The sequence below is a fragment of the Mesocricetus auratus genome, unplaced genomic scaffold (assembly GCF_017639785.1).
Source record: "Mesocricetus auratus isolate SY011 unplaced genomic scaffold, BCM_Maur_2.0 Super-Scaffold_100691, whole genome shotgun sequence".
Lineage (NCBI taxonomy): Eukaryota > Metazoa > Chordata > Mammalia > Rodentia > Cricetidae > Mesocricetus > Mesocricetus auratus.
Genome location: NW_024429267.1, coordinates 56,901,839 through 56,929,154, shown reverse-complemented (window position 1 = coordinate 56,929,154; position 27,316 = coordinate 56,901,839). Strand labels below are relative to the sequence as shown.

Here is a 27,316-nt window from a genome sequence, read left to right as displayed (position 1 = left end):
AGCATACACTGTTAAGCCCTGCTTGGTGCCAATGGGAAGCTACTGAGTTATGACTATCAGTGGTACTTCAAAGCTTACAGCATCAAGTACTACTGGCAGACATAAGAGCTATATATGGAGATGCCCTCTTCTGACCAATCTTAGCACACGGCAGCACCAGAAGCGCAGCCTTGCCTTCAAGACTTCCCCACTCTAGCACACATTACAGAGCATCAGTAAAGAGCCTAGATTTGCGACCAAAGCTAGTGAGACCATTGCCTGTGCATCACTACCTGGGGACCCCTGGACAAGTCCTGAAGGGAATGCCCAACAGTGGTAACTGTTGTGGGACCTAGACCCCCAGTGGCACAAGCCTCTTCTGTCTACACCCCAGAAGATGACTGCATTCGAAGGAAACCATCATCAGTGGAACATTAATGTGCTGTCTTTTGCACAAAAACCCTCCCCTAAAACCTGTGCACAAGATCAAGTACTCATCAATCAAGTCATTACCCCACCCCTCCAATGCCCGTGCTTGCTTCTGTTCCTCAGCACCTTTTACCCACAGTGCCCATTAGCACCTTAGCACCCTGCAGCAGCAACCCAGGCACTGGCCTGGAGTAAAGACTTCAAGAGACAGCTTGTAGAAACTTTATTTTCCTTCCACCTTTTTTCCCTTTGCTCGGGTGTCCCCAGAGCAGCTCAGGACCACTCAGTGGTGGCTCCAACCCACTCAGTGGCCTGCGCCGTGGGAGCTGCTGACCAGTCCTCAGTGGCTGGCTGGGCACTCCAGTCTTCTATAAAAACAAAAACAAAATGCCATCAGTTCTAAGAACAGAGTAGTACTTTCCCCAGCCCCACAAACATCCTGACTCAGTCAGAAACAGCCCACACTGCAAGGTCAGAGCAACACCTTCAGGCTCCCTAGCAACCCGATGCCCTGGCCTGGACACTTACCAGTAGGAAACTGCTGGATGGGTACAGAGGGCACCTGCACACCTTCAGACCAGTCGGCCACCTCTGGCTGAGCAGCAGTGAACTCAGGTGCTGGCGCCGTCCATTCGCCCTGAAATTCCTCCTTGGTCACAGCCTTCTCGGCGGCAGCCTGCTCTTCCTTCTCAATCTAGTGTTCCAAAGCAGACAAGTGTCAGACCAAGGTGTTCCTCCCATTCCCTCAGTGGCAACAAGCGCTGAGCAGACAGAATGAGCCTTACCTCCTCTGGGTCTCTGTAGAAGTAAAGGTCAGGCATGACCTCCCATGGATGCTCTCGGGAGATAGTGCCACGCATGCGGAGTACTTCCCGGGCCAGCATCCACCACATCAGACCCACTGAGTGAGCTCCCTGAAAGAGTGAGGCTCAGTAAAAACAAGCTGCTCACCTCACTACCTCTGGGGGCATAGGAACACACTGGTACAGACACACACGCAGGCAGAACTCACACAAAAAACCCCAAATTAGGTTTAAAAAGCTAACACTCCTTGAGAAGACAAGGGCCCATGATGCAGGCACAGCTGTCACACTTGTAGCAAAGGTTACTATCAGACCCCACTCACGGGACAGAGCGGGGTGTTAGCGAAACCTTGCCACTCGTTTAGCACACTACCTACACTTGGGAGTCACCGACCAGTTTATGACCTCAACTCCAAGCTCTAACAATGTGCACAGGAACGAGGGTCTCCCCACAGCTCTCCACCAGAACACACCTTGTTGTTGCACGGGATGGCAATGTCCACGTAGCGCAGAGGAGAGTCTGTGTTACACAGAGCAATGGTGGGCAGGTTGACGTAAGACGCCTCTGTGAGGGGCTGGTGGTCAGCCCTGGGGTCAGTGACCACCAGAAGCCGAGGCTCCCGGAACGCTGCTTGGATCTGGTTGGTGAAGGTGCCAGGAGTGAAACGGCCAGCAATTGGAGTGGCTCCGGTGGCAGCGGCAAACTTCAGCACAGCTCGCTTTGAAGAGAGATGTTGTTGACTCAGCATTTTCAAGCATGATTTCCAATGGAAACTGTTGACGCCCACCCCACTTCCAGCCACAAGACACCGCCCTTCAAACACTGTAGTCCAAGTAGCAACACCTCCTTCAAGTGCACTTTCCTCAAGCTAAACTGAAATCTGCATGCCCCACCCATCTCGCACACCCCAAATTCCTCAGTACACACACACAGCACCCCTGGCTTCTGCACAAATTTATCAGAACAGCAAACCCATCTCCCTTCCTTTTCCTCTCGTTTCTGTGCCACTTGTACAAGTATATCACTCATACACATGGAGGTCGTGGCCACTGGACCCTCTGAACTGGAATTGTTTTTGGCTGTAAGCCTAGCCTTTAACGGCTGAGCTGTCCCTCCAGCCCTTGAACTGGGAATTATTGATGACCGTGAGTGCTGGCTTCAGGGCCTGTTAGAGCAGTTCTTTGTCAATGAGTATCTGTCCCCATTTGGGGGTAGACAGGGTTAACTGTGTAGCCTTGACTTTCCTAAGAGATCTATCTGCCTGCTCCTCTCACCCCAGGTTTCTTGACTCCAACTCCCTCCCGGCGATGGTCCTAAGCACCAGCAACACTTCCTGTGGAGGTTTAACAGTAATTAAGCCATATTCTATTCTGTCCCACAACACAGGTCTAGCCAGGTCCATTCTTAAGGAACCATCTGCACAGACACAAGACCCTTACTGCAACATTAAAGGTTTAGCTGGAATTTAACTCAGGATGAATTGAAATCTCCAACCTAACTCAGCCAGCCTATATGTAACAGAAATAGCAATTTTCTTAACAGCAAAAGATACACTTTCTCATTTTTAAAACATGAGTCACTCAAGTTAACAAGTAGCTTTTAAGACCCCAAAGGACCAGGCTAAAGGAAATAGTTATTTTGTGGCTGACATCACCTTTCTTTTTCTTAAAACACACAGCACTATGTGCCAGTGAGGAATTCAGGACTGTTTCCTGCATGGTTTGCCTCCTCAGTCACTGTCCACAGGACTCTGAGAAGTTGTAGGAATATGCAGGCGCAGGCACAAAGCCCAGCTTCGTCTCCAACGTTGTGGAAAGGGACTGTACTTCATAGGCAACGCCTCTGCTCCCCTACGCCACCAGGACAGAGCCCAGGGAGAGTGACCTCCTGGGGTATCCACGTTGGGTGCCTCTGGCTCTGTATACCGCCAATGTTTTTTGTGAATCACTGCCACAAGTATCTACCCCCATTCTACAAACCTGCCCAGTGTTCCTGGAGGAGATGACGCTGACATCAGCCGGGTTCTCAATAGCAACGATGGCCCGGGCTGCCAGCAACAGCTTCTCCCATGTCCTCTTCAGATTTATGATGTAGATACCTATGTGACAACAAGTGAATTAGGGCAGGGTTTAAGAGTTTGTTACCCAGGCACTTTATCAAGCTGGCCTCAACTAGATCTGACTGCCTCACAAGTGCACCGGGCAGCAAATAATTTCTAAATGGGGTGCCCCAGATGGATTTGCTAACGACCTGGGAGAACAGGACACTACAGGAAGGCAGACTGAGGTATGTGGCAGAGACCACTATCAACTCCAGTCATCGAGGCAAGCTCTACTGGTGTTAGCGAAAATCCTGCCGTGTATTCAATGTAGCACACTTCCGACACTCAGGAGTTCACTGGCCAAGGGTGGCCTCCACCCTGAGCTTTAATAATGTGCAGCTTCAGTTCTGTCGGTTCTCGGCCCTTTGGACCGCTGCAAGAAGACCAAATCCACCCCACCAATGCCCCACAACGCTTCATTCCTTCCCCGGCACACGGTGAACGCACAGCCCCCCCCCCAGTCTTCTCACACCCACCCCGCCAATCACCAAACCTACGACTCCCGCTGCGACTGCGCCTGTGATACAGGGTGCACTGTAGGAAGAGATCCCATCACCCTACCCTACCCCTACAACTCTCCAGCATCGGAACATTCATGGCGGCGCACCACCCACCAGAGCCTAGTCTTTAGAGAGCTTCACCCTGCTTATCAAGAGGGGTCACTGACCATCACTTTTCCTTTTGTAGATGTACTGCTCCATCTGAAAGTCAAGGTTGGTGCCACCTAAGTGGGTTCCTGCAGCAAGGAACTTGAGGACATCTTCCTCCTTCATCTGCAGGACGTCAAGGGCTCCGGACATTGTGTAAGTTTCCCTTTTAAGTTACGACGGGAATCTGAAAATGCAAAGATTCATCTCATCTCTAATCTCCCTTTTCTGAGTCTAGGTTTCAATGCCGCCGGGGCTGTCCTAAGCCCCGGGCGTCACTCACAAATATCCACCGTGCCTCCAGAGAGCGGGGATTAAAGGCGTGTGCGGCCGCCACGCTCCGCACTCTCCAGTCTATCATGTGAAGCTCTAGTGGGGCGTGCACGAATTCCTCTGCCCCTCTCAACTTCTCCGGTCCCCATCACACAAGCGCCCCGGAACCAGCAGGAACGCCGGGCAACCCAAGTCAACGCTCCCGCAGGCACACGGGTACCCCGGCGTGGACGCACGACAACGCGTAGCGCATGCGCGGCCGCGTCTGGGGCGCTCCACGTTTCACGTGGTTCCAGACTGCGAGCGGCAGCTCCGGACCCGCCCCGCAGCCCCTTCCTTCCCCAGCACCCTGCCGACAGGGCCCCCAGCCCGGCGCGAGCCTACAGGGGCCTCGGGCGGGCGGGCGAGCGCCCGCCCCACCTCGCTGGAGGACGACACGCGGCGACGACCACGCCGATACCGAAGCCGCCCGCGTAGCCGCCGCCCTCGGAGCGCCCGCACCCGCTCACGGAGCGGGAGGAACGGGCCCGTGGCGTCGGGCGGCACCGGGGACCCCACGGGACACTCACCAAGAACAACGCCGTATGGACCCGTCCCAGGGCAGCGCGGAAAGGACCGGCGGCCGGAAATGACGTCCTTAAATACCCCGCAGCCAGCCAATGGCAAAGCAGAGCGGGCCTGCTCGCGGCGCACGCGCAGACTGGGCAGGCGGGCCGGCTACAACGCCCGGAGCGGAAGTCGGGACGTCCCGCGCTGGCCCTGGCGCGGTGGCTGCGTGGAGCGCGGGCCGGAAGGAGCTGCGGACCCGGAGGGGGGTGACTCCGCTGCTGGGGTGCGAGGCGCGCTGGCCTGTCTGGCGGTCTGTGCGAGGCAGGCGACTTCGGCAAGCTCGCCCTGGAGCGCTGGCATGTGGTGTCTGGAGGACGAATACCGACGCGCAGTTCAGACTTCATTTCCGGCGTCTTTTCTCTGCCCTCTTTTGGTTTTTCCAGGCAGGGTTTCTCTGTGTATCTGACTGCCCTGTAGACCAGGCTGACCTCGAACTCAGAGATCCTCCTGCCTCTGCCTCCTGGGATTAAAGGCGTGCACCACCAACGCCCGACTCTGGAATGTTTTCTTAAAAGTATAAACGACATGACTATATATAAAGTTATTCTTTTGGTCAAAGAGAAAATACAGCTAATAAGTTTATTCTGTTCAATAGAAAGCTCTAAGACATTTAAGGATAAAATATGACCTGTCGCACAAAAGAATGAGAACCTGAGGACAACCACGAAAATAAAGTTGACATCCTATGTGTGAAAGATGGCTGTAAAAATGACTAGATTGTCAGAAAAAAAATATTTACTTACCCCTTATAACCACCCTAGGCGTGGGCGGCGTTACTGCCCCCATTTCTTTGACCAAGTGAAGAACAGGTTTTAGCCCTGGGCATGTGTCAGGTTAGTAAACACGGGAGCACAAACCCACCTGCCCCTCTGCTCCTTGCAGAGAGTAATGGCTCCTTCCTGAGCTTGATAACAGCACCAAAAACAAACAAATAAAAAAAAAAAAAACATGACGGGTGTCCAAGAGGACATTCCCAAAGTGTTGAAGGATATGTGGAGGTTTGGATGACACGGGTCATCTATCTACAGAGCATTTACGCTGCTCATCCTGCTCAGGGGTAGAGTGCTTGCCTTACCTCACAAGGCTCTGGGTTTGCTCAGTTCCCAGAACTTCAGAAGAAAAACTCCTGTTAATTCTATTGCTCTGAATGCCAGAGAAAGAGGGACACGGGTAAGGGTGTAGTAATATCATCCCACAAAAGCAGTAAAGCTAAAAAGAAGAAAGTATTGAACTTCTACATCAAGACCTCAAAATATTTTCGTAAGTAAAAGAATACAGCTGGGTGGTGGCGCACACCTTTAATCCAAGCACTCGGGAGGCAGAGGCAGGAGGATCTCTGTGAGTTCCAGGCCAGCCTGGTCTACTAGAGTGAGTTCCAGGACAGGCTCCAAAACAATACAGAGAAACCCTGTCTCGAAAAACAAAAAACAAAAAAAATATATTGTTTTAGGAATTTGTATGGTAGGTCAAAACTGAAGTCACCTCCAAATTGCTCTGCTATCCTCAGGGAGTGAAACATACTATTTAGGTTTCCCAACCAGCATTTTTTTTAAAGATAGATCTGATCATGTAGCCTTGCCTGACTTGGAACTCCCAGAGATCTACCTGCCTCTCCTTCTCAAGTGGTGGGATTTTCTTTTTTTAGAGATTTATTATGCATACAGCATTCTGTCTGCATGTGTGCTTGCAGGCCAGAAGAGGGCGCCAGATCTCATTACAGATGGCTGTGAGCCACCATTTGGTTACTGGGAATTGAACTCAGGACCTCTGGAAGAGCAGCCAGTGCTCTTAATCTCTGAGCCATCTCTCCATCCCCCTTCAAGTGCTGGGATTAACAATGTGCTCTTCCTCTATCTGCTAAGCTTTTGTTGTTTTTCTGTTTTTCAAACAGCTCTCAAAGTGCTTTATTCCTCTGAACTTTAATTATGGGAAATGTGAGATTAGCACAGATTAAAGCAGTACATTGGTGTTGGTGGTGCACGCCTTTAATCCCAGCACTTGGGAGGCAGCGGCGGGCAGATCTCTGTGAGTTCAAGGCCAGCCTGGTGTACAGAGTGAGTTCCAGGACAGCCAGGGCTACACAGAGAAACAAAGACAAAACAAAAAAACAAAACAGTACACAAGCCAAGGAAGTCATTGTGCCCATTCTCTAGGGCCTACAGGAGATTCCCTAGGAACAAAATTTGGGTGTTTTGCTGTTGCTCCTTGGTTTTTGTTTTTGTCACCTCAGACAGTCTCCAGCCTGCTGATGTCTTTATTTAAAAAAGAAATTACATTTATTTACATGTTGGGTATGGGTGCTTGTCGAAGTGAACGTGAGGAGCTACTTCTCCCTCCTCCATGGGTCCTGGAGACCCGCTGCGGCCGTCTGCCAAACGCCTTTACTTGCTGAGCCATCTCATGGTCCAGCTCTCGTTAGCTCCATCCAGTCTTCCCCAACTTGAGCCTCCTCAGCCATGGCAGGAGCCCAGCTTCTCCGTTGTGGGATTCCGCACTTACAGGCATATCTAAGGTGCCCTGTGATGTAGGGAGGTGGCTGAGACAGTAATCTGGCACAGTTCTCTCTCTAGAAATGCCTCTCTTGTAGCCAAGCTCGACTCCTGGCTCCTGTGTGCACCGACGGGGAGTGTTTCTGGAGCTGTGGGCATCGGTGACTCCACTGCTGAGGCTTTGGGGACTCCAGTCTTCCCCCGGTCTCTCTGGATGGGGGACTAAAGGCAACGCGCTTGCCCCGGGTTCCTCAGACAGCGCTTCACCTGACTCCACAAGGGTGAGCTGCAGGGGCCCACGGCAGGATCTTCCGTCCCCAGCGCTCTCTGTCAGGACTTCAGGCCCATCCTGGCCATCATTTCTTCATAGACAGTCCACGCCATGGCAGCCATCAGAGTTCTGCGGAGCGCCCGGGGAACACTGCCGTGAAAGAAGCCACGCAGGCCGTGGTTCTGAGGAAAACAAACGACAACACTTCAGAAGCAAAGCCGTGCAGCTGGGTGTGTCCCCACCACACAGCTGTCACTCCTCGGCTGTCCCCATCACCAGACAGCTGTCACTCCACGGCACAGTCTTAGTTTTCAACTGCCAAAAACGCCACACTGGGAATTATGGGCCCAAGGGATAACCCATGACCCTCCAGTTTTCTGTAACTGTTAGGGTCACCTCTTTAGATCTGCACTACCTAGGGAGACTTCTTAGTCTGGAGTGGTGTCACACGCCTTTAGTCTCGGCACTCAGGAGGCAGAGACAGGTGGATCTCTTGAGTTCGAGGCCAGCCTGGTCTACATAACAAGCTCCAGGACAGCCAGGGCTACACAGAGACACCCTGTTTCCAAACAAGGACACCCAGGAGCTGAGAACACTGACTGTTCTTCCAGAGTTGGCTTTGCAGACTACATGGCAGCCACAATCGGCTTAAACTCTAGCGCCAGGGGATGTGGTGCCCTCTTCTGGCCTCCATAGGCACACACACTCACACACTCACACACACACACACGCACGCACGCGCGCGCGCGCGCCCGTAAGTAAAATTAAAGGGATTTTTAAAAGACCATTACAAGATTCATCTGGGGTGCTAGAGGCAGCCGAAAGGCTCTCTACACTGGGAACTCCCTTATGCAGGGCTGCTGTGTGCGGGTTGGCTTGTGTGTTTGTAGTTCTGTTTCCGTTGCTCTGTTTGTCTGCTTGCTTTGAGATGGGACCCTCAGTACTACCATAACCCAGACAACACTGGCTTCAAACTCATGACCCCGCCCACAGATCTCAGAGCTACCGTGTCAGGTGTGAATGACGACACTCAGCCAGCTCTACCACGTCCACACTGCCAAGAAGTGCCAGGCAGTACACACAATCCAGACCAGGGCTGCTCACCAAGCCTGGGATCTGGATCCGGCTGCCGGAACTGGGGTTACAATGGGAAGCTGGTAGACACGAGGTCTGACCGCTGCGCCATCTCTGCAGCCTTCCCCAGGGGATCTAATGCTCCCGGAGTCGCTGGCACACGGGGAGGGTGTGTGCTCTAGAGCCGGCCTCCAGCACAGGAGCCGCCTGCACTCTGCAGCCTTACCCTGAAGATGAGGGTGGCCGCCTGGCCAATCCACTGAGACTTCGCTGGGGAGAGCTGCATGTGAGTCTTGATCACGTCTGCAGGCTGCGTCACCAGCGAAGCCAGAATGCCAGCCAATATCCCACAGCTGAAATTAACCAGGGGCATCAGAGCAGCGTCCATCTGGTCTGAAACAGAACAAGGGCAGCAAAGGTTACAAAGCCACGTTCCTCACCTACATGGTGGAGAGGCAGTGTGCTCAGACAGGCCTGGCCAGGCTCCCACGGTGGGAATGGATGACGGCGGCATGGGAAAGCTCATCATTCAGTATAATGATTTTAAACAGTTAATATGTTGTTTATATCCGACAGTTAATTATGACTCTCTGACAGCACCTGAGTGGACAGTGCAGGGATGGACGGCCTCTGACTGGACAGTGCAGGTGAGAACACCCTCAGACTGGGCAGTGCAGGTGTGGACATTCCCACCTTGTTACTAACTCTAGGTAGAAAAACTTGAATTTTTATTCATCAAGGACACTATTGGCTTTAACGATTCAATATTTGCCAGATGTTGGTAGCACACACCTTTAATCCCAGCACTCTGGAGGCAAAGGGAGGCAGTTTTAGGCCAGCCTGGTCTACAAAGCAAGTTCCAGGACAGCCGGAACTGATATACAGAGGAACCCTGTCTCAAAAAAAAAAAAAATTCCAATGTTAAAAAAAAAGGTATTAACTCCCAGCTCCTTTTCCAGCACCGCGTCTGCCTGCATGAGGTCATGTTGCACCGTGACAGGAATGGACTGAACCTTCTGAACTGTAAGCCATCAGTTAAATGTTTTCCTTTGTAAGAGTTGCCATGGCCATGGCCTCTTCACAGCCATAGAGACCCTGAGTAGGACAGCCATTCCTAAGACTGGGGCCAGCCTCTCAGGGACCCCGCCCACCCGCCCTTCCTTACCTGGGCCTCGGAGCACTGTGGCTTTGGTCTGACTGTAAAACATCAGGTAGAGCCCTGAGAAGGGCGCGTCACGCAGGAGAGTTGCTGTCAGGCCTCTGAAGAGGCCCCGGTGGCCCTCGCTGCAGTAGATGCTCCTCAGGGCTGCATAGACGCTCTCATAGCTGTAAGTCCCACTCTACAAAGGGAGAGCAATCCGGTGACTGGCACAGGCCAGCCTCCGAGCAGTGGCCCAAGCAGACCTCAGGTTGCATACCGCCACCGGGGAACCAGGCTTTAGTTCACATGTGACTTGCCCTGCCTACAAAACTGAGTTATCAGAGCACATTTGACCCTGTCAGACTACTCACCTGGGGCCGGCATAAACGCTCACCACCCAGAATCCCAAGGTTCTAAAACTGTCACTTACCTCATAGCGCGTCTTGACCACTGTGATGGGTGACATGCAGACTCCGGCGACAGAGCGTGAGCCCATGCCCAGGATGACCGACTCCAGGGCAGTCGGGGGATGGCCTCGCAAGAAATACTGCTTCAAAGAATACAGAGTACCGAAGTAGATTCCCACACCAGGGACACACCTCACAATGGACTGCGGGAAAGGAGAGGGTGAAACCTAAGACTGAGAGCTGCAAGATGCCTGCTGGGCGTGTCCCTGTGCCATCCCAGGGGGACCCCACGCGAGCTGCCGGCTAGGCGTGTCCCTGTGCCATCCCAGGGGGACCCCACGGGAGCTGCCTGCTGGGCGTGTTCCTGTGCCATCCCAGGGGGACCCCACGCGAGCTGCCTGCTGGGCGTGTCCCTGTGCCATCCCAGGGGGACCCCACGGGAGCTGCCTGTTTAAGGTGTGAAGGGGGCACCGGAGGGAGGAGGGGCAGAGACGGGACAGGCAGCAGCCAATAAGGAGTGTATCCACGCTGTGGGTAAGTCAGTCCCCTCGGCAAGCTCAGCCAATCGGTGAACACCCCATCCCCTGTGCTCTTTCTGCTGACAGGGCAAGGAGTGTAGCAGCTAAACACCACTTCCCATCTCTTAGCGGCTGAAGGCTGCTGTGGGTGGAAGTTGGGAACCAACGCTTGGTATTTCCACGAGCAAGGTGGGTCCGGGGCCAGAAAAGGCTTTGGGCAAAGAAATAAAGGTGCAGCTGCCCCAGCCCGCCTTCCCGCTGGTGGCAAAGGTGAGGCAGTGGATGGCAGCTGTGGAGCCGGCGCCACGCTAACGGTCACACAGACATTAGGGACGCACAGGGGACGGGGACGAGAGTAGTCCCCCGTCTGTCGGGAGCAGGAGTGGGTAGGTAACACTGAGCACTGTGCACTGAGCACTGTGCACACTCTCCTCTTGTTCTCCACTGTGCAGACACAGGTGCCTGAGCATCATTTACAAACAGGCGCAGTGACAGAAACTGTATGACTGTCCTGAGAGGCTGTGAGAGCTCAGGCAGGAGGCCCGACCGATGGATGTGGGTCACAGGAGCTGGCTTCTAGGCACGCCCTAGCCCCACCTACTCCTAGCCAAGGCGCTCTGAGGTGGGACCAGTTATATCATGCCCCTCCCACAAGGAGAGCTATTCCGCTACCATGCCTTTCCCACCAAGATGGACTCTGTCCCCACACGAGCCCAGACAAGCGTCTCCTCTCTTGAGCTATTCCTGTCAGGGATTTGGTCACAGCCATGAGGAGTGACTGACACACACTAACGGGAGGAGCCGCACAGTCTAAGCAACACCTGGTGAGGTGAAGGGGAATCATCACAGGGGGGGGGGGGGACACGGACACGAGGACCCAGACCTAAAGGCAGCTTACAGGGGACATCCCTTTCCAAAGGCCCAGAAGACTTTCTGTGCGAACCACCTTCAGGAGCACAGCCAGCATCCCGACACGCCTGGACCTGACGGGGACAGGGAGAGAAAGCAAACGTTAGACCCTCACAGCAGAGCTCCTACCCAGACGTCTGAACAAGCAAGGACCTCTGCTGGGGACGGCCTTCTGGGTATATGTTGTCCTATTGGTTGATGAATAAAGCACTGCTGGCCAATAGGGAAGCAAGAGAGGTGGGACCCGGAGAGGTGGAGGATTCTGGGAAACAGAGGCACAGTCAGTCACCCTGTAGGATGCGAGAGGAGTAAGATGTCTGGACCCTTTCTCCAGTAAGAGAAGGCCACGTGGAAAGACTCAGATTAGCAGTTATGTTAACAATTAAGTCAGAGCTTTCTCCTCTTGGGCCGACAGATGGGTCACCAGCAGCTCTGCTGGAGTCACCCGCGGAAGTTCCGCCAGGGCTCGCGCTCTTGCCGAGTCTGCTCTAACCGCTATGGCCTGATCCGGAAATATGGGCTGAACATGTGCCGTCAGTGCTTCCATCAGAACTCGAAGGACATAGGTTTCATTAAGTTGGACTAAGCAACCTTGAATGGATTATTCAAGACTCTACCCAGTGAAACAGATCATGATAGCCTTTGTACATAAAGAATAAAAAGATGAAGACCTTCAAAAAAAATAATTAAGTCAGAGCTGGCCAATGAGAAACCATAGCAAGGGCTGGAGAAATGGCTCAGAGGTTAAGAGCACTGGCTGCTCTTCCAGAGGTCCTGAGTTCAATTCCCAGCAACCACATACATGGTGGCTCAAAACCACCCATAATGACATCTGGTGCCCTCTTCTGGTCTGCAGGTGTATGTGCAGGCAGAATACTGTATGCATAATCAATCAATACTTAAAAAAAAAAAAAAGCCGGGCGTTGGTGGCACACACCTTTAATCCCAGCACTCCGGAGGCAGAGGCAGGCGGATCTCTGTGAGTTCAAAGCCAGCCTGGTCTACAAGAGCTGGTTCCAGGACAGGCTCCAAAACCACAGAGAAATCCTGTCTCAAAAAAAAAAAACAAAAAACAAAAAAAAAAAAACAAAGAAACCATAGCAAACAGCTTCATAATTAATATAGCGTCCTATGTGTTCATTTGGGACTGATGCAGCTCTGGGACCAGGCTGATGGGAAGAGTTACTGTAACAGATCTCTATACTGCATCTTAGAATTGCTCTTTTTTTTTTTTTTTTTCGAGACAGAGTTTCTCTGTGGCTTTGGAGGCTGTCCTGGAACTCACTCTGTAGACCAGGCTGGCCTCGAACTCACAGAGATCCGCCTGCCTCTGCCTCTCAAGTGCTGGGATTAAAGGCGTGCGCCACTGTGGGAACACCAGACCTTGAGCAGAGACCCACTTCCCCTTCTGCCTGGGAGTAGGCAGCTGTAAGACAATGTTTAGTAAAAACATGTTTACTAAAAATGATACAATAAGTTCCTGGGAAAGGCCTTCCCACAGAAACCGCCCTGACCTCGACCTTGTCCAAAGACTAACCGCACCTTCAAAAACCCACACACATCCACCTCTGGTGTCAGAGCAGAACCAGCCAGGGGAGAGGAGAGAGCAGAAGCTTCTCTGGTGGGAGCTTTTCTTAGGAAGTTTTTCTTGAACCTTTTTGGAGCCTGTTTAAAGTTCTCTTTATATCGTTGAACGAGTCTCTGTGTTGTCAATCCCCGACACCCTCCGCACATTCTCGGACACAGGCCACGCAGCAGACGTGACAATTGGAGGTCCCACTGAGATCGTGAAAGCGAGGTAAGTGGACGGGGTTAAGAAACTATGGGGAATAGTTCCGGGAAGCTAGAATCATTGCAGTATCAACTAAAAAAGTTACTTAAAGAACATGGGACTGCAGTCAAGTCTAAAACCCTAGAAGGCTTCCTAAAATCGATCGAACGAGCCAGTCCATGGTTCATTACTGGGGGAAGCTTAAATATTCCAGATTGGGAGGAGGTTCACCGTGATCTTCATAGACTTTTACGAAAAGAGGGATCTGAGTCCTTGCCCCCTACGACATTCTCCTTATGGAGATTAGTGAGGGGAGCACTTTTGACAGATAAGGTTCGTCACCGCCAGGTAGTTCAGGACACAAAAGAGGCTTTTTAGAGTTACAAGAGACTGAGACTCAAGCCTCCTTGAGTTCAGGGGCAGAGAGTGATGATGAAGAGACCGTGATTGAAACTAGAGGCTCCATTGTTAGTGAGGATGAGGAGGAGTCTCTTAGTAACAACAAAAAAACGGGTAGACATCTCCGGGCGCGACCCAAAAGAAGGACTCCGGTCAGAATCGGTTATATCCTTCTCTATCAGACCTAGAAAATGGAAGTAGCTCAGACTCAGACTCGTCACAGTCTGAAAAGGAACGGTTACTTGCTGAGATCGCGGCCCTTAAAAAGAACTAAAAAAGATTCTAATTAAGGAAAGACAGGACAGAGAGAGAAACCCTTCCCCATACTCTGAAAAAAGGGACTCCTCCTATGAGATAACCCAGTCCTTCTTGGACCTGGAGGGAAGACCCAGAGGAGGGGTCCAATGCTGCCCGGTGGTGGCCCCAGTAATGGAAGTTCCAGACCCGAACAATTCTCGACAGGTCATTCGGCGCCATGACCCTTTAAGTTTCAAAGATATAAAACAACTGAAAGAGGCAACTTTAAATTATGGAGCACAGGCTCCCTTTACACTTTCCTTAATGGAATCTTTTGCGTCTCTTAATTTGACACCTGGCGATTGGCAGCAGCTTTGCAGAGCAGCTCTGTCGGGGGGAGATTATTTGATTTGGAGAGGTGAGTTTCAGGAAAGATGCAGCCAGACAGCCCAAAGGAATGCACAGGCCGGACAGCCCCAGAGAAATGTGGAGATGCTTACCGGAAGTGGTCAATATGCCACCATTCAGCAGCAAATTCAATATGACATCGCAGTCTATGCCCAAGTGGCAGCAGCGGCCCAAGGGGCTTGGAAAGCATTGCCTTCCAAGGAAGGAGGAGATCATCTGTCCAAAGTCCTTCAAGGACCTTCCGAACCTTTTCAAGACTTCGTAGACCGTCTCAGTCAGGTAGCAGAAAGAATATTTGGGGGCATTGGGCCTGCGATGCCAGTCATAAAGCAGATGGCATTTGAAAATGCAAATAAATATTGTAAGGAAGCCCTTCGCCCCTATCGCAATAAAAGTCTAAATGACTATATCCGGATCTGTAGGGACATTGATGGGAACTTCATCCAGGGCCAAGTGTTAGCTGCTGCTATTCGGCCCCAAGTGGGGAAAGAAAGACCTACTCTGGGAGGGAGAAAAACATGTTTTAGCTGCGGTAGGGAGGGACACTTCCGTAGAGAGTGCCCTCAAAATAGTACTACGGGTCTCAAGAGACCTGGTTTATGCCCCGTTGTCGAAGGGGATATCATTGGGCCAATAACTGCTACTCTAAAACTGACAGGGAGGGAAATTTCCTTTCTGCTAATAATAATCAGGGAAACGGGAGGAGGGCCCCGCCCCAGGGCCCCAAAACCAATGTGTACGGGGCAATGACCCCTGCTCTGGGCAGTGGCAGGACTCATTTTCTCCCCCAGAGCAACCCCTTCATATCTCAGACCTCCTTAGAGCCACCTCGGGGAGTGCAGGACTGGACCTCGCTCCCTCTGCCCGGGCAATCCTAACACCGGAAATGGGGATCCAGGCCCTCCCTACTGGGGTGCATGGGCCATTGCCCCCAGGCACGGTTGGACTACTCTTGGGACGGTCCAGTACTATTCTTCGAGGCATCCAGGTACACCCCGGTGTTATAGACCAGGATAGTGAGGGGAGATTAAAATAATGACATCAGTGGGCAGTGGGGTTGTTGCCATCCCTGCAGGAGAACGGATTGCTCAGATACTCCTTCTCCCTACAGCTCCTTGTGAGGCTAGAAAAATTAAAGAGAAAAGGGGCAACCAAGGTTTTGGAAGTACCGGCCCGGCAGCATTTTGGGTAGCCACTATGGAGAACCGCCCCAGCTTACATTAAAGATAGAAGGCAAGTCCTTTAGGGGCGTCTTAGATTCTGGGGCAGATTTCTCTGTCCTCTCAGATAAATTCTGGCCCCCCGCCTGGCCGAAAGAGGAAGGGACAGTGACCCTCCAGGGAATAGGACAGGCTGTGCCCCAAAAAAGCCTCAGAATCTTAAAGTGGCAAGACTCTGAGGGCCACACAGGGCTTTTCCAGCCATATGTTTTGCCTGGCCTCCCTATTAACCTCTGGGGACGGGACCTCATGCAAGAAATGGGAGTGGTCCTCACCACTCAGGCACCCAAGTCCAAAAGCAGGGGCCCCCAGATGATGCAAGGGAGGGGCTGGAGCCCGGGGAGGGAACTAGGTAAACTAGAACAGGGAGAGGTTTGCCCTGTGGCATCCCTCCCTTTGGAGACCAGGGCCCCAGGGGATAGGAAGGGTTTTGGCCATTTTTGATGAGGGTCACTGTTGCGCCGCCAGCCCCCATACCCATCACATGGCTATCAGATGATCCGGTATGGGTGGAACAGTGGCCCTTACCAGCGGAGAAACTAAGGGCGGCTCACCAGCTAGTTCAAGAACAATTGGAGGCAGGTCATTTGGTTCCTTCCACGTCCCCTTGGAATACCCCTATATTTGTAATAAAAAAATCTTCAGGGAAATGGAGGTTACTACAAGACTTGAGGGCCGTGAATGCGACCATGCAGCCTATGGGGGCTCTGCAGCCTGGCTTGCCCGTGCCTGTGGCCATTCCTAAAGACTGGCATTTGATTGTCATTGATTTGAAGGATTGCTTCTTTTCTATTCCCTTGCATTCTCAAGATAGTCCTCGGTTTGCATTTAGCCTTCCTGCGATTAACTTTAGGGAGCCTGCCCTTCGCTTCCAATGGGTGGTGCTCCCCAAGGGATGGCTAATAGTCCAACTATATGCCAGATTTATGTAGCTGCCTGTTTAGATCCCCTCAGACGTAAGTTTCCTGATCTTTACATTATCCACTACATGGATGATATTCTTTTGGCCGCGGCCGAAGAAAGACAATGTTACATAGCCTTTGCAGAGCTACAGGAACTTCTGGAGGCCCGCGGATTTATTTTGGCTCCTGAAAAGATCCAAAAGAGACCCCCTTATACTTATTTGGGTCATCAAATTCAACAAACTGGCCTCCGGCCACAAAGACTCCAAATTGATTGTTCAAATTTAAAAACACTTCATGATTGGCAGAGATTCTTGGGAGAGGTGCAATGGTTTCGCCCTTCTCTTTCTATTAAAACAGGGGCTCTTAAAGCGCTTTATGATATTCTTCCTGGAGATCCTGCTCCAACTTCCCTAGACAGATTACCCCAGAGGCCAGGGAAGCCCTACAATTGTTGTTAAGAAGTATAGAGCAAGCCCACCTTTGGCGTATAGATTATGGGCAGCCCCTTGTTCTGGTTGTACTTTCATCTAGCTTTTCGCCCACTGCCGTGTTTTGGCAGACTGGTCCTATTTATTGGGTACATTTGTCAGCCTCCCCTAAGAAGGTAGTGACCCCTTACTATGATCTCATTTTACAATTGTTGTGGAAGGCACACAAGTTTAGCATTCAAACCTTTGGAAAGAGTCCTGATAAAATTATCCTTCCTTATGGTAAGGAGGAGGTGGAACATCTACAGATCTTCCATGATGGGTGGACCCTGTTTATTACATCTACAGGCGCACAGTTTGATAACCAATATCCCAACAGCCCCTTGATGTCTTTTTTCAAACAACACCCTGTGATCTTTCCCAAGATTTTAAAGGAGAACCCTCTAGTTGGAGCTCGCTCAGTCTTTACAGACGGCTCCTCCAAGGGTTTCGAGGTGGTGGTTTCTTCTCAGGTACAGAAGAGGGTACCCATAGGGCAGATGTCAGCACAAGCCGCCGAGTTGTTTGCATGCTTGATGGCTTTCCAAATGTTTGAGGGAGAGCCCTTTAATTTATATACGGATAGTGTTTATGTTGCCAACATTGTTAGACCTTTAGAAACTTCTCCATATGTTCTTCCAACCTCCCAGGTTCGTTCCTTATTAGTTCAGCTCCAACATCTTATTTGGCAGCGCATCCACCCTGCTTATGTGGGATTTATTCGTGCACATACTAACCTTCCAGGACCCCTTACCCAGGGCAATCAAATTGCTGACTCCTTGACCCGCCCTAGGGTCTTATTTACTCAGGAGCAGCTGGCCCACCAGCTCCATGAGAGGTATCATCTAAATGCCCGCTCCATTAAATTTCACACTGGGTGCCCCTTATCCATAGCTACACAGATTACCTCTCAGTGCCCTGATTGTGCCCCTTATCATAATTCTCCCAATGAAGGGGTAAATCCCCGGGGCCTCAGGGCCAACCATCTCTGGCAAATGGATGTCACTCACCTGCCACAGGCAGGGAAATTAAAATACATGCATGTCTCGGTGGATACGTATTCTAAACTGATTTTTGCCTCTCTCCACTCAGGAGAGAAGATTAAAGATGTTATTTCTCATTGCCTGCAGGCCTTTGCCTACATGGGTGTTCCAGATGCCCTAAAAACGGACAATGGCCCTGCCTATGCCAGCAATCGCTTTGCTGCCTTTTGCAGGGAACATCACATTGTCCATTCTTTTGGTATTCCTCACAACCCCACGGGACAGGCTATTGTGGAGCGCACCCATGCCACTCTCAAACAGTATTTTAAGAAAATAAAAAAGGGGGAGTATGTTACCTCCCCCAATATTCAGTTATCCACCATACTTTACATTTTAAATTTTTTGACCATAGACCATAATAATTTGTCTGCTATGGAGAGACATTGGAACAAACCCTCCCAGTCCTTGGGATGGGTCAGATGGAAGGATTTGATTACAGGAAAATGGCAGCCACCCACTCCCCTACTAGCTAGGGTCCGAGGGGCTGTTTGTGTTTTCCCTCCAGGAAGTGAGAAGCCCATTTGGGTCCCCGAACGGTGCATCAGGCATGTCGACCCCAATACTACTCCGGATACTAGTAATGCTCACCATGATAAAGATGATCCAACCATTGCTGAACACTCAGGTAAGGGAAATATGGGCGTTGGTGAGGATTCCCCCCCATGTTAATGCCAGTTAGTCATTCCAGCTCCCTGTTCATCAATTTTTATAACACCAATAATACATTGGAAGCGGCTGCTGCCAATGAGATTAAAAAGTCAGAAACTAGACATTCTGAGTTTCCCCCTCCTAAGCCTGATACCAGGGTCAGGAAGTAGGGGAATCCAAGAGATTCCCAGCGGCATACGCTTTTAATCCCAACACACCTTTATGCAAGTCCCAGGACAGCCTCCAAACAATACAGAGAAACCCTGACTCAAAAAAAAAAATTGGTACTGGTATTAATTAAAGAAAAAGACAAAGACAAAGGTATATGGAATGGAAAATTTTGTTTACATTTAAGTTCTATTTTGTGAGTCATCTCTAAAAACTTTTGGCCAAAAGCCTGGCCTCTCTACCTTGCATCTACAGAGTTACAAGGAGTAGGTACGGCTGTACCCCATGACTGTAGCTCAAATGGAGGAATGATAAAAACATATAGGACTTTTTAACCTTTTTAGTTCAAGGATTGGCTGGAGTTGTTCTTTTACATAGATTTCAATTAAGGAAGCTTCATTGCAACAGACTAATCATGACCTAGGGAAAAAGGATGACTGAAAGATGCATGTATGTTCTGAATGTATGGTGTGGCCACACCGGTATGTATGAAATGTGATTGCGAATGTGTGAGTGTGAACTGCTTATATGATTAAAAGGATACTTAAATCCCTTCAAAAATAGTTAAGAAGCTACCTAGATTGCGTTAAATATAGCCAAAAGGAACATCCAGCCAGTCTGTTAATGTTTTAACAGAAAAATTTAAGATACAAATGAGGCCTTGTCAGCTAGTGAGAGTTCTACAGGTTAGATTGGGAAAGACTGCTCACAGACTTCAAATAATTTTCAAAAGTTATTTAGTAAGCCCAATTTACCTAGATAGTTAACCAAGGAGGGTAGACAAATCCTTCTACTGTTATGGTCCAGCTTCAACAGTTCAAAAAGAAAACTTTTTTAGAAAATAAAAAAGGGGAATAATGCCCCCAGTCCCCACATGACTCATCAAATAATACACTCCTCATTTAAAAATTTTATAATGTGAATGCCAGTGAGCTTCAGACAGATTCTGGCATGATGGAACTTGAGCAACCATTGCTCAGGTCAAATGGAGACATCCATACACTAGACAGTGGAGAAGACCCTAATTTGGGGTCGAGGGCATGTTTGTGTTTTCTTGCAGGAAAAGAATAAAGCTTCGGCAGCTGTCAGACCATTTAGTGAGATGCATGGAGCAGAGAAAAACTGGACCTGAGACCATGGGAGCCTACCTAAGCCAGTTTGAGTGAGATCTCCTAAATCAGTGTTCCTGACCCTTGATGTCATCGAATCTAGAGCCCAAGAAAGAAAGAAAACAGTCGGTTCGAGATTTCCAGTTTCTCAACAGACCTGCTGCATCAACCTTCCGGACCCATGAGTTTTCATCGTGAAGCCAACAGAGAAAAAAGGACCCATTTAAAGCATTTGGACATTGGTATGGACTATGATGAATGGCAAAAGCCTCTTTTCAGTATTTGAACAGGACATGGTCACTTGAAATATCAGACTTGATGGTTCCTATTTCTGGAATCACGACTAGGCCAGTGTATTTTTCTGGAGAAATGCAACTTGTCCTAATGCGACAACTATTGTTCATATTTTTCATAATGCTACATGTGTAACATCAATGATTGTACCCAATGTATCTGTGCAAGTGCACTTTCTAAATGCTTTCCTGAGCAGATCTTAAAACGATTGGAAACTTTATCAAATTGTAAATGTAAATCACATGCGGGTTACCCTTGTAACAGACGAAGGCTGGTAGAATGTTATGGCCCAGATCTGGTGATGGGTATGGTAATGGAGAGGCGCTATGTCAATGGGGGTCCTGGAAATGGTGGCAGTGGCGGTAGGCATTCTGGCTTTATGCCGAGCTCAAACGTGCCTTGTTCCAGAGACAAGAGATCCGTAACCAAGTATTGCTTAGCTTAGCCCATGGCAATCCCGATAGCCATGAAGGTTGGTTACAGATGATTTAAGGTTGGGGTATCTCCGATGACGGGCAACCTGTGGGGAAGACCCCTCCCACCTAAAACAGGGGTTCAAGGTCCCCCAAAGACGGGAAAGGGAGGGTGACCCTACTTGACCTAAGCCAGGAGTGCCTCATTTGAAAATAAAAAGGGGTGAATTGTGGGAACACCAGACCTTGAGCAGAGACCCACTTCCCCTTCTGCCTGGGAGTAGGCAGCTGTAAGACAATGTTTAGTAAAAACATGTTTACTAAAAACGATACAATAAGTTCCTGGCCACTTCCCCTTCTGCCTGGGAGTAGGCAGCTGTAAGACAATGTTTAGTAAAAACATGTTTACTAAAAATGATACAATAAGTTCCTGGGAAAGGCCTTCCCACAGAAACCGCCCTGACCTCGACCTTGTCCAAAGACTAACCGCACCTTCAAAAACCCACACACATCCACCTCTGGTGTCAGAGCAGAACCAGCCAGGGGAGAGGAGAGAGCAGAAGCTTCTCTGGTGGGAGCTTTTCTTAGGAAGTTTTTCTTGAACCTTTTTGGAGCCTGTTTAAAGTTCTCTTTATATCGTTGAACGAGTCTCTGTGTTGTCAATCCCCGACACCCTCCGCACGTTCTCGGACACAGGCCACGCAGCAGACGTGACACGCCACCAACGCCCGGCTAGAATTGCTCTTTTAAAAAGTTATGTATCTCGTGTGTGTGTGTCTGTGTGTGTGTGTGTGAGAGAGAGAGAGAGAGAGAGAGAGAGAGAGAGAGAGAGAGAGAGGGAGAAACTTGTAGGAGTCAGTTCTCTCAAGTGGGTCCTAGGGATCAACCTCAGGCTGTCAGGCTTGGTTGGCGGCAGCACCTTCACCGCTGACCCATCTCACCAGCCACTGAATTATTCTTGACTTCCATGTATTCGTGGTTTGGTACACACACATTTAATTGTCTACCCACACCACAAGCAATGGGATAAACTCCTCTTTACATACACTTTGTGTGGTTCCCACAGCACTGAGAGACACAAACACTTTCAAAATGGATGTTATTTCCAAAAACAACCCAGTACCAGGCAGCACAGTTACAATGTCACACGCTAGCACAAGAAAAATGCAGATGTCACAAAGAAGGTCTCCTGGAGCCATTCAAAAAGTCCCCAGTCAATCAAGAAAAATCAATAGAATGCATGTGAATATAAAACTATTAACTTTCTCTTCAGAAAACAGCATCCACAAAGTTGAGGCAGGAGGCTGGCCAGTTCAGGGTCAGCGTGGGATGCACAGCAGTACTCTTGTCTGAAGCAAACACAAAAACAAAAACAAAGAAAGGAAGTCCAGCCTGGCTGAGTTTCTCTAACGTAGTGAAGTCGGAGTTAACCTGTAGGGCTAGTCCTGTGGCTGAGGAGCTGCTAAAGCCTGCTCCTCCATCAGGAGGGCAGCTGCCTACCTCAGGTCTGAGGGCTGCAGGGTCTGCAGGCGGGTCTTGAGGAGATCCAGAGGCTGGAAGAGGAGGGTGGAGCAGGTCCCACTGATGGAGCCACAGAGGAACGCCTTGATCACCGGGTGTAACTGCAAGGCAAGAGGCCGGGCGTCAGCAGGCCCAGTCAGCGGGCCAACCCACCACGCCAGCGCCTGTCCCCACACCCGCACCTGCCCCTCTTTCCCGAAGACCTAGAGGCACTCCCTGCCACAACCCCGTTCTAGCCTACTACTTCTAGCTTCCTGATTTGCTGGGCTGTGACCACTTGCCTCGTGCCCCCCACAAGGCTGCTGGAGGCTATTCCAATTGCCACACCCTTCCCACCAGGATGGGAAGGTAAAATCTGCAGCCAATACTAAAATGTGCACAGCAAAAGGTTCTCTCTGGTCTCCCTATGTGCTGTTACAATGTTGGGTCCACGAGGCAACACGTTCATATTCATGGCACATTTCCCTATCTGTCCTGCCTGAAGACTGACTGATCATGTCCTTATCCTGAGTGTAGTTTCGGCTCCTGGCTCCCCCAGGCTACCTGGTTGTGGGTCTTCAGATATTTATAAGAACAAGTCTAAACCCATGATAGCATAAGCTTGGCCACTATGTATAGCTCCCAGTACTCCATTAATTGCTGTGCTTAAAGCTCTGTCTTTCTAGCTAGGTGGTGGTGGCACACACCTTTGATCCCTCCCGGCACCTGGGAGGAGGGGCATATGGATCTCTGAGTTTGAGGCCAGCCTTGCCTACAGAGTGAGTTCCAGGACAGCCAGGGCTACACAGAGAAACACTGGCTTGGAAAAAAATTCAGCAAAAACAAAAACAAACAAACAAAAACCCCTCTGTCTTTCTTCTAGCCACCATCATACTGGGACCAAGCCGACCTCACGCTGGCCAGAGCAGTCACTTCTAACATGCGGCCCCTCCCCGCCCCTCCCCCAGCCCTGCTCTGTCACAGGCTGGCTTATCTTCTGGCTCCTTACAGAAGGGCAGCACTATTCCAGATACTGAAGTATCTCCCCCAGGCACACCCCAGGAGCGCCAGCTCACGAGACTGGGCTGCCATGGCAGTGTTCCCTTCCTGGAACGCAGCAGAATCGCCAATGACAATGGACAGACCCTTCAAACTCCCTCTCCTCCAAGCAAGACACTTGGCAGAGCCCATCTGGAGACCCCCCCCGTCCTCTGTACCTCCACCCCCTAGGTCACACAAGATTAAGCTCATTCTGGGTGGGTTTAACAAATAATAAATAATACATCACCACAGGAACCCACATGTCGGTTATCTTAAGTACCCACTTCAGAGCGGAGAGAGTCCACCCTAACTTCCACCAAATACACCTGGAGCTGGTTTCAAGACCACTGGGACTAGGTAAGTTCTGAGGGTTGAATACTGGACGGGGACAACAGCCCCGGGGTGCCAGCAGGGCTCTCAGGAGACAGCAGGCAAAACCAGGCAGTGTGTGTACGTGAGCACATCTCAACGGGCAGCCAATGCGCTCTCCCCAGCGATGCCAACTACGCCGCTGACCAACACCCCCGAAGGCTGCTCCCAGCCTCACCTGAGCCTCTGCAGTGGTGGGGGGTTCAGCCTCCTCACACACCAGGTCCCTCTCTTCCTTGGACATCTCTTCTCTGCCCGGAAGCCTCTCCGGCGCGACACCATGCCATCTCCCTTCCCGCCTCAGGCTTGACATCTAGTCAGAACTCCCCCGGTAAGGCTCCTCGCACCCCAGGGCCCCTCTTCTGCCCCGGGCCTTAATTTACTTTTACTCTTAAGTGCACTTGATATCAGTGACCGCCTCTCTCTCAGTACTGGTCTCTTCCACCGCCACCCCGCCTCGCCCCTCCCCGTCAGCAGGTCTCTCTCCCCTCCGCCCGCTCCTCAGTGGTACCGCGCCTCCTGGCTCCTCGGTCTGCAGCCCTTTCTCAGCAGCCTCACCCACAGCCCATCTCCCCACTTCCAGCCCTCTGTCTGTCTGTCCGTCTGTCTGTCTGTCTCTCCCTCTCTCCCTCTCTCCCTCTCTCCCTCTCTCCCTCCCTCCCTCCCTCCCTCCCTCCCTCTCTCTCTCTCTCTCTCTCTCTCTCTCTCTCTCTCTCTCTCTCTCTCTCTCTCCCTCTCCCTCTCTCTCTGCCCACCCCGTATCCCCTTCTGCCCCCGGGGGTCCCACACGCAACAGTTCAAACCGGAAACTGGGCCCGCGGCCCCCACACGTGCCTCCCCCCAGTCCCAGGACACTTGCTCTGCCCGCTGCTTCCTGACCAGGCCCTGATGGCTGACGCTGCAGTCTGCCCCATGGATCCCTCCAACCTAAGCCGCGGGACTCTGCAGAATGAGTCCACTGGGGGACAAGCAGGGGGCTGCAAACGCCGGGAGGAATCGCGTCCGCGTCCTTGAGCCCGCTCTCCCTCCAGCCCCAGCAGAGAACTCCGTCCCTCATCTCCGCTTCCCTCCCACTGCCCGGCTTCACCGAGGCAGGCTCCCACAGCCCTCAGCCAGCTTCGGTCCCTTCTGTTTCCATCCTCTCGGCCACGCACACTGCTCTCTGGACAAAGTCACACCGCCACCTCAGATGACAGTCCGTAACCCCGAGCTAGCTCTCCCCTTTCCTCCAACCTGCTGCTCCTCGGCAGGCAGCATCCAAGCGAACACCCGGTGCTTATCCACCCTGGTCTGGGCCTCTCCACACCCGCTCATTCTTGTCTTCACAGAGCAGTGAATGAACACCATCACTGGCCCAATAAATAAATACTGAACCAACACAAAGAGTCAACAGCTTATTCTAATTACGTTTGGTTTTTTGTTTCTGTTTTTCAAGACAGGGCTTCTCTATGTAGCCCTGGATGCCCTGAACTCAATCTGTAGACCAGGCTGGCCTTGAACTCGGAGATCTGCCTGCGTCTGCCTCCTAGGATTGAAGGTGTGTGCCGCCACCACCAGGCCACAATGTCAATTCTAACAGATAAATCCAAGGGGGCAGGCAGGTAACTTGACAGCACCGTGACTTCTGTGTGTGCACAGCATCTGAGTGGGTTATTTTTTTGTGCATCTACGGCTGTGCCTGTTTTGAGACAGGGTCTCACTAGCACACAGATCTGCCTGCCTCCGCAGGAGCCCCTGCGCCAGGTCCTGGGTTTAGTTTTATTTGTTAGAGAGGTGGACACTGAGAAGTCATGCCACAGGGCTACCCCTCCAATTTCAAGACAGATCTAATTTATTTCAGTAGCTCAACCTTACTAAAGAGCGGTGAACATTCCAGTTTTCCAGGCGTGAGAACAGACAAAAACAATCAAAGGGGCCGGAGAACAGTCAAAAGTGAGTAGCGGTCTTGCAGGGGACCAGGGGGTTCCCAGCACCCATACGGGAAGGGGAGCTCACAGCCACCTGTAACTCCAGCTCCAGGGGATCCCAGCACCCTGCGGGTCTCCATGGCACCTGCACACACACACACACACACACACACACACACACACATACACACACACACACACACACAACCAGCAAAATCCCTATACACAACAGAAGGGGAAAGACGGCAGTCCAGTGAGAAAAGGTATGTAGTTTAGAAAGACGTGATCCTGGAGCCGCCACGGCCTTCTTTAAAGCTTTCCAAAAAGCCACCACTCACAGGGGAGCACACGCCTTTCGTATCGGCACTCTGCGAGTTCGAGGCCAGCCTGGTCTAAACAGCGAGTTTCCAGCCGGGGTTGCACAGCGAGACTCAAAATCAGATTAAAAGAAAAAAAATTCTAGAAGCCATCCCGAAAGGAGTGCATCCTCCTCCCTCCTCCCGCTAAGGAGCATCGCCGCCCGGCCTCCCGACGCACCCCCGCCGCTGCCTATGGCTGGCGAGGACCCGCCCAGGCCGCAGGAGACACCGCCCCGCCCCGCCCCCGTCTCCGCCAATGGCAGCCCGGCGCCCGGCCGCGCAGCCAATCTGGCGGAGGGGGCGTGGCCTTCGCGGGCCGTGGGCGCTGAGGCCGCAGCCGCACGGAAGCCGGCGGGGTAGACGGCCTGCAGCGAGCGGCCGGAGCGAGGCCGGGCTGACAGCGGCGCGCTCGTATCCACCACCGCGAGCGTTCTAGAGCTGGAATGTTCCAGACGCACAAGGAGACCCGGTCCCCCGCCCCCACGAGCTCACCATGAGCGTCTCCACCGTGTCGTCTCCGTCCTGCGGCGGCAGCAGCGCAGAGCGCGCCTTCTCGATCACGGGGGACGCGAGCCCGGCCCCGGCGACCGCGAGGCTCCGCGGCTCCGCGCTCACGCCCATGGCCGCCCGCCGGCCTCAGTACCCGAGGCTAGCGGGTCTGTGTTTCCGGGGGAGGAGAAAGTACAGGGAACCACTCGGGAAGGTGAGAGTCCACTTCCGCTTCCGAGACGCGGCTCATCCGGCGCCGAGTAGTGTTCCTATTGCCACCTGGTGGCTACACGCAGAACTGCCGGGTCCCCGGTTGCCTCCTGCTTGGGGCTTTTTTGCTTTTGGTGGCTAAAGCGCTTTTTGGAAATGTGTGACTGGCTGAATTTTAATTGTATTCAATTTTAATTAAATTATATTTAAGAACTGAAACAGGTTGGGATGTTTCTTTTTTTTTAATAAGATTTATTGTGTATACAGCTTTCTGTCTGCATGTGTGCCTGCAGGCCAGAAGAGGGCACCAGATCTCATTACAGATGGCTGTGAGCCACCATGTGGTTGCTGGGAATTGAACTCAGGACCTCTGGAAGAGCAGCCAGTGCTCTTAACCTCTGAGCCATCTCTCCAGCCCCCACAATTTCTTAAAAACAGAAATCACAAGTTCGAGGCCAACCTGGTCAACAGAGTGAGTTCCAGGACAGCCTCCAAAACAATACAGAGAAACCATGTCTCGAAAAGCAAAAAAGAAAAGAAAAAAGATAGAATTCACATTTATCCACTTATTTATCTATTTTTTGTTTTTGTTTTTTGAGACAGGGTTTCTCTTGTGTAGCCCTGGCTGTCCTGGAACTCGCTCTTGTAGACCAGGCTGGCCTTGAACTCTCAGAGATCCGCCTGCCTCTGCCTTCCAAGTGCTGGGAT

General features: G+C 51.5%; 3 protein-coding genes, 1 long non-coding RNA gene and 3 other non-coding genes across 9 annotated transcripts; 2 read left to right on the top strand and 5 right to left on the bottom strand.

The window, feature by feature from the left end:
• Positions 1 to 616: 616 nt before the first annotated feature.
• Positions 617 to 4,911, bottom strand: Rpsa (ribosomal protein SA). Its single transcript, XM_005082331.4, has 7 exons — positions 4,803 to 4,911; positions 3,981 to 4,147; positions 3,192 to 3,310; positions 1,685 to 1,930; positions 1,194 to 1,322; positions 937 to 1,102; positions 617 to 776 (listed from the first exon to the last, which is right to left on the bottom strand). The coding sequence occupies exons 2-7, from the start codon at positions 4,111 to 4,113 to the stop codon at positions 682 to 684; spliced, it is 888 nt and encodes a 295-aa protein (XP_005082388.1). The 5' UTR covers positions 4,114 to 4,147; positions 4,803 to 4,911; the 3' UTR covers positions 617 to 681.
• On the bottom strand, positions 1,500 to 1,645 carry LOC121137740. Its single transcript, XR_005875043.1, has one exon. It is a non-coding gene; the product is annotated as a small nucleolar RNA SNORA62/SNORA6 family (small nucleolar RNA).
• Positions 2,916 to 3,117, bottom strand: LOC121137738. The gene has a single exon (XR_005875041.1). It is a non-coding gene; the product is annotated as a small nucleolar RNA SNORA73 family (small nucleolar RNA).
• LOC121137739 lies at positions 3,499 to 3,653 on the bottom strand. The gene has a single exon (XR_005875042.1). It is a non-coding gene; the product is annotated as a small nucleolar RNA SNORA62/SNORA6 family (small nucleolar RNA).
• Positions 4,912 to 7,078: 2,167 nt separating the features above from the next.
• On the bottom strand, positions 7,079 to 26,573 carry Slc25a38 (solute carrier family 25 member 38). Of its 3 annotated transcripts, none has more exons than XM_005082333.4 (7): positions 26,402 to 26,573; positions 22,234 to 22,355; positions 11,641 to 11,725; positions 10,248 to 10,427; positions 9,842 to 10,016; positions 8,903 to 9,069; positions 7,079 to 7,784 (listed from the first exon to the last, which is right to left on the bottom strand). In XM_005082333.4, the coding sequence occupies exons 1-7, from the start codon at positions 26,528 to 26,530 to the stop codon at positions 7,662 to 7,664; spliced, it is 981 nt and encodes a 326-aa protein (XP_005082390.1). In that variant the 5' UTR covers positions 26,531 to 26,573; the 3' UTR covers positions 7,079 to 7,661. The 3 variants fall into 3 exon arrangements, with proteins under 3 accessions (XP_005082390.1, XP_040595954.1, XP_012977621.1); XM_040740020.1 differs by lacking the exon at positions 26,402 to 26,573 and adding an exon at positions 24,877 to 25,087; XM_013122167.3 differs by lacking the exon at positions 26,402 to 26,573 and adding an exon at positions 23,822 to 23,956.
• LOC101824729 (40S ribosomal protein S29-like) lies at positions 12,025 to 12,379 on the top strand. Its single transcript, XM_040740021.1, has one exon. It carries the CDS (start codon positions 12,067 to 12,069, stop codon positions 12,235 to 12,237), a length of 171 nt encoding a protein of 56 aa, XP_040595955.1. The 5' UTR covers positions 12,025 to 12,066; the 3' UTR covers positions 12,238 to 12,379.
• LOC121137547 lies at positions 23,837 to 25,020 on the top strand. The gene is made up of 2 exons (XR_005874826.1): positions 23,837 to 23,974; positions 24,526 to 25,020. It is a non-coding gene; the product is annotated as an uncharacterized LOC121137547 (long non-coding RNA).
• Positions 26,574 to 27,316: the final 743 nt, after the last annotated feature.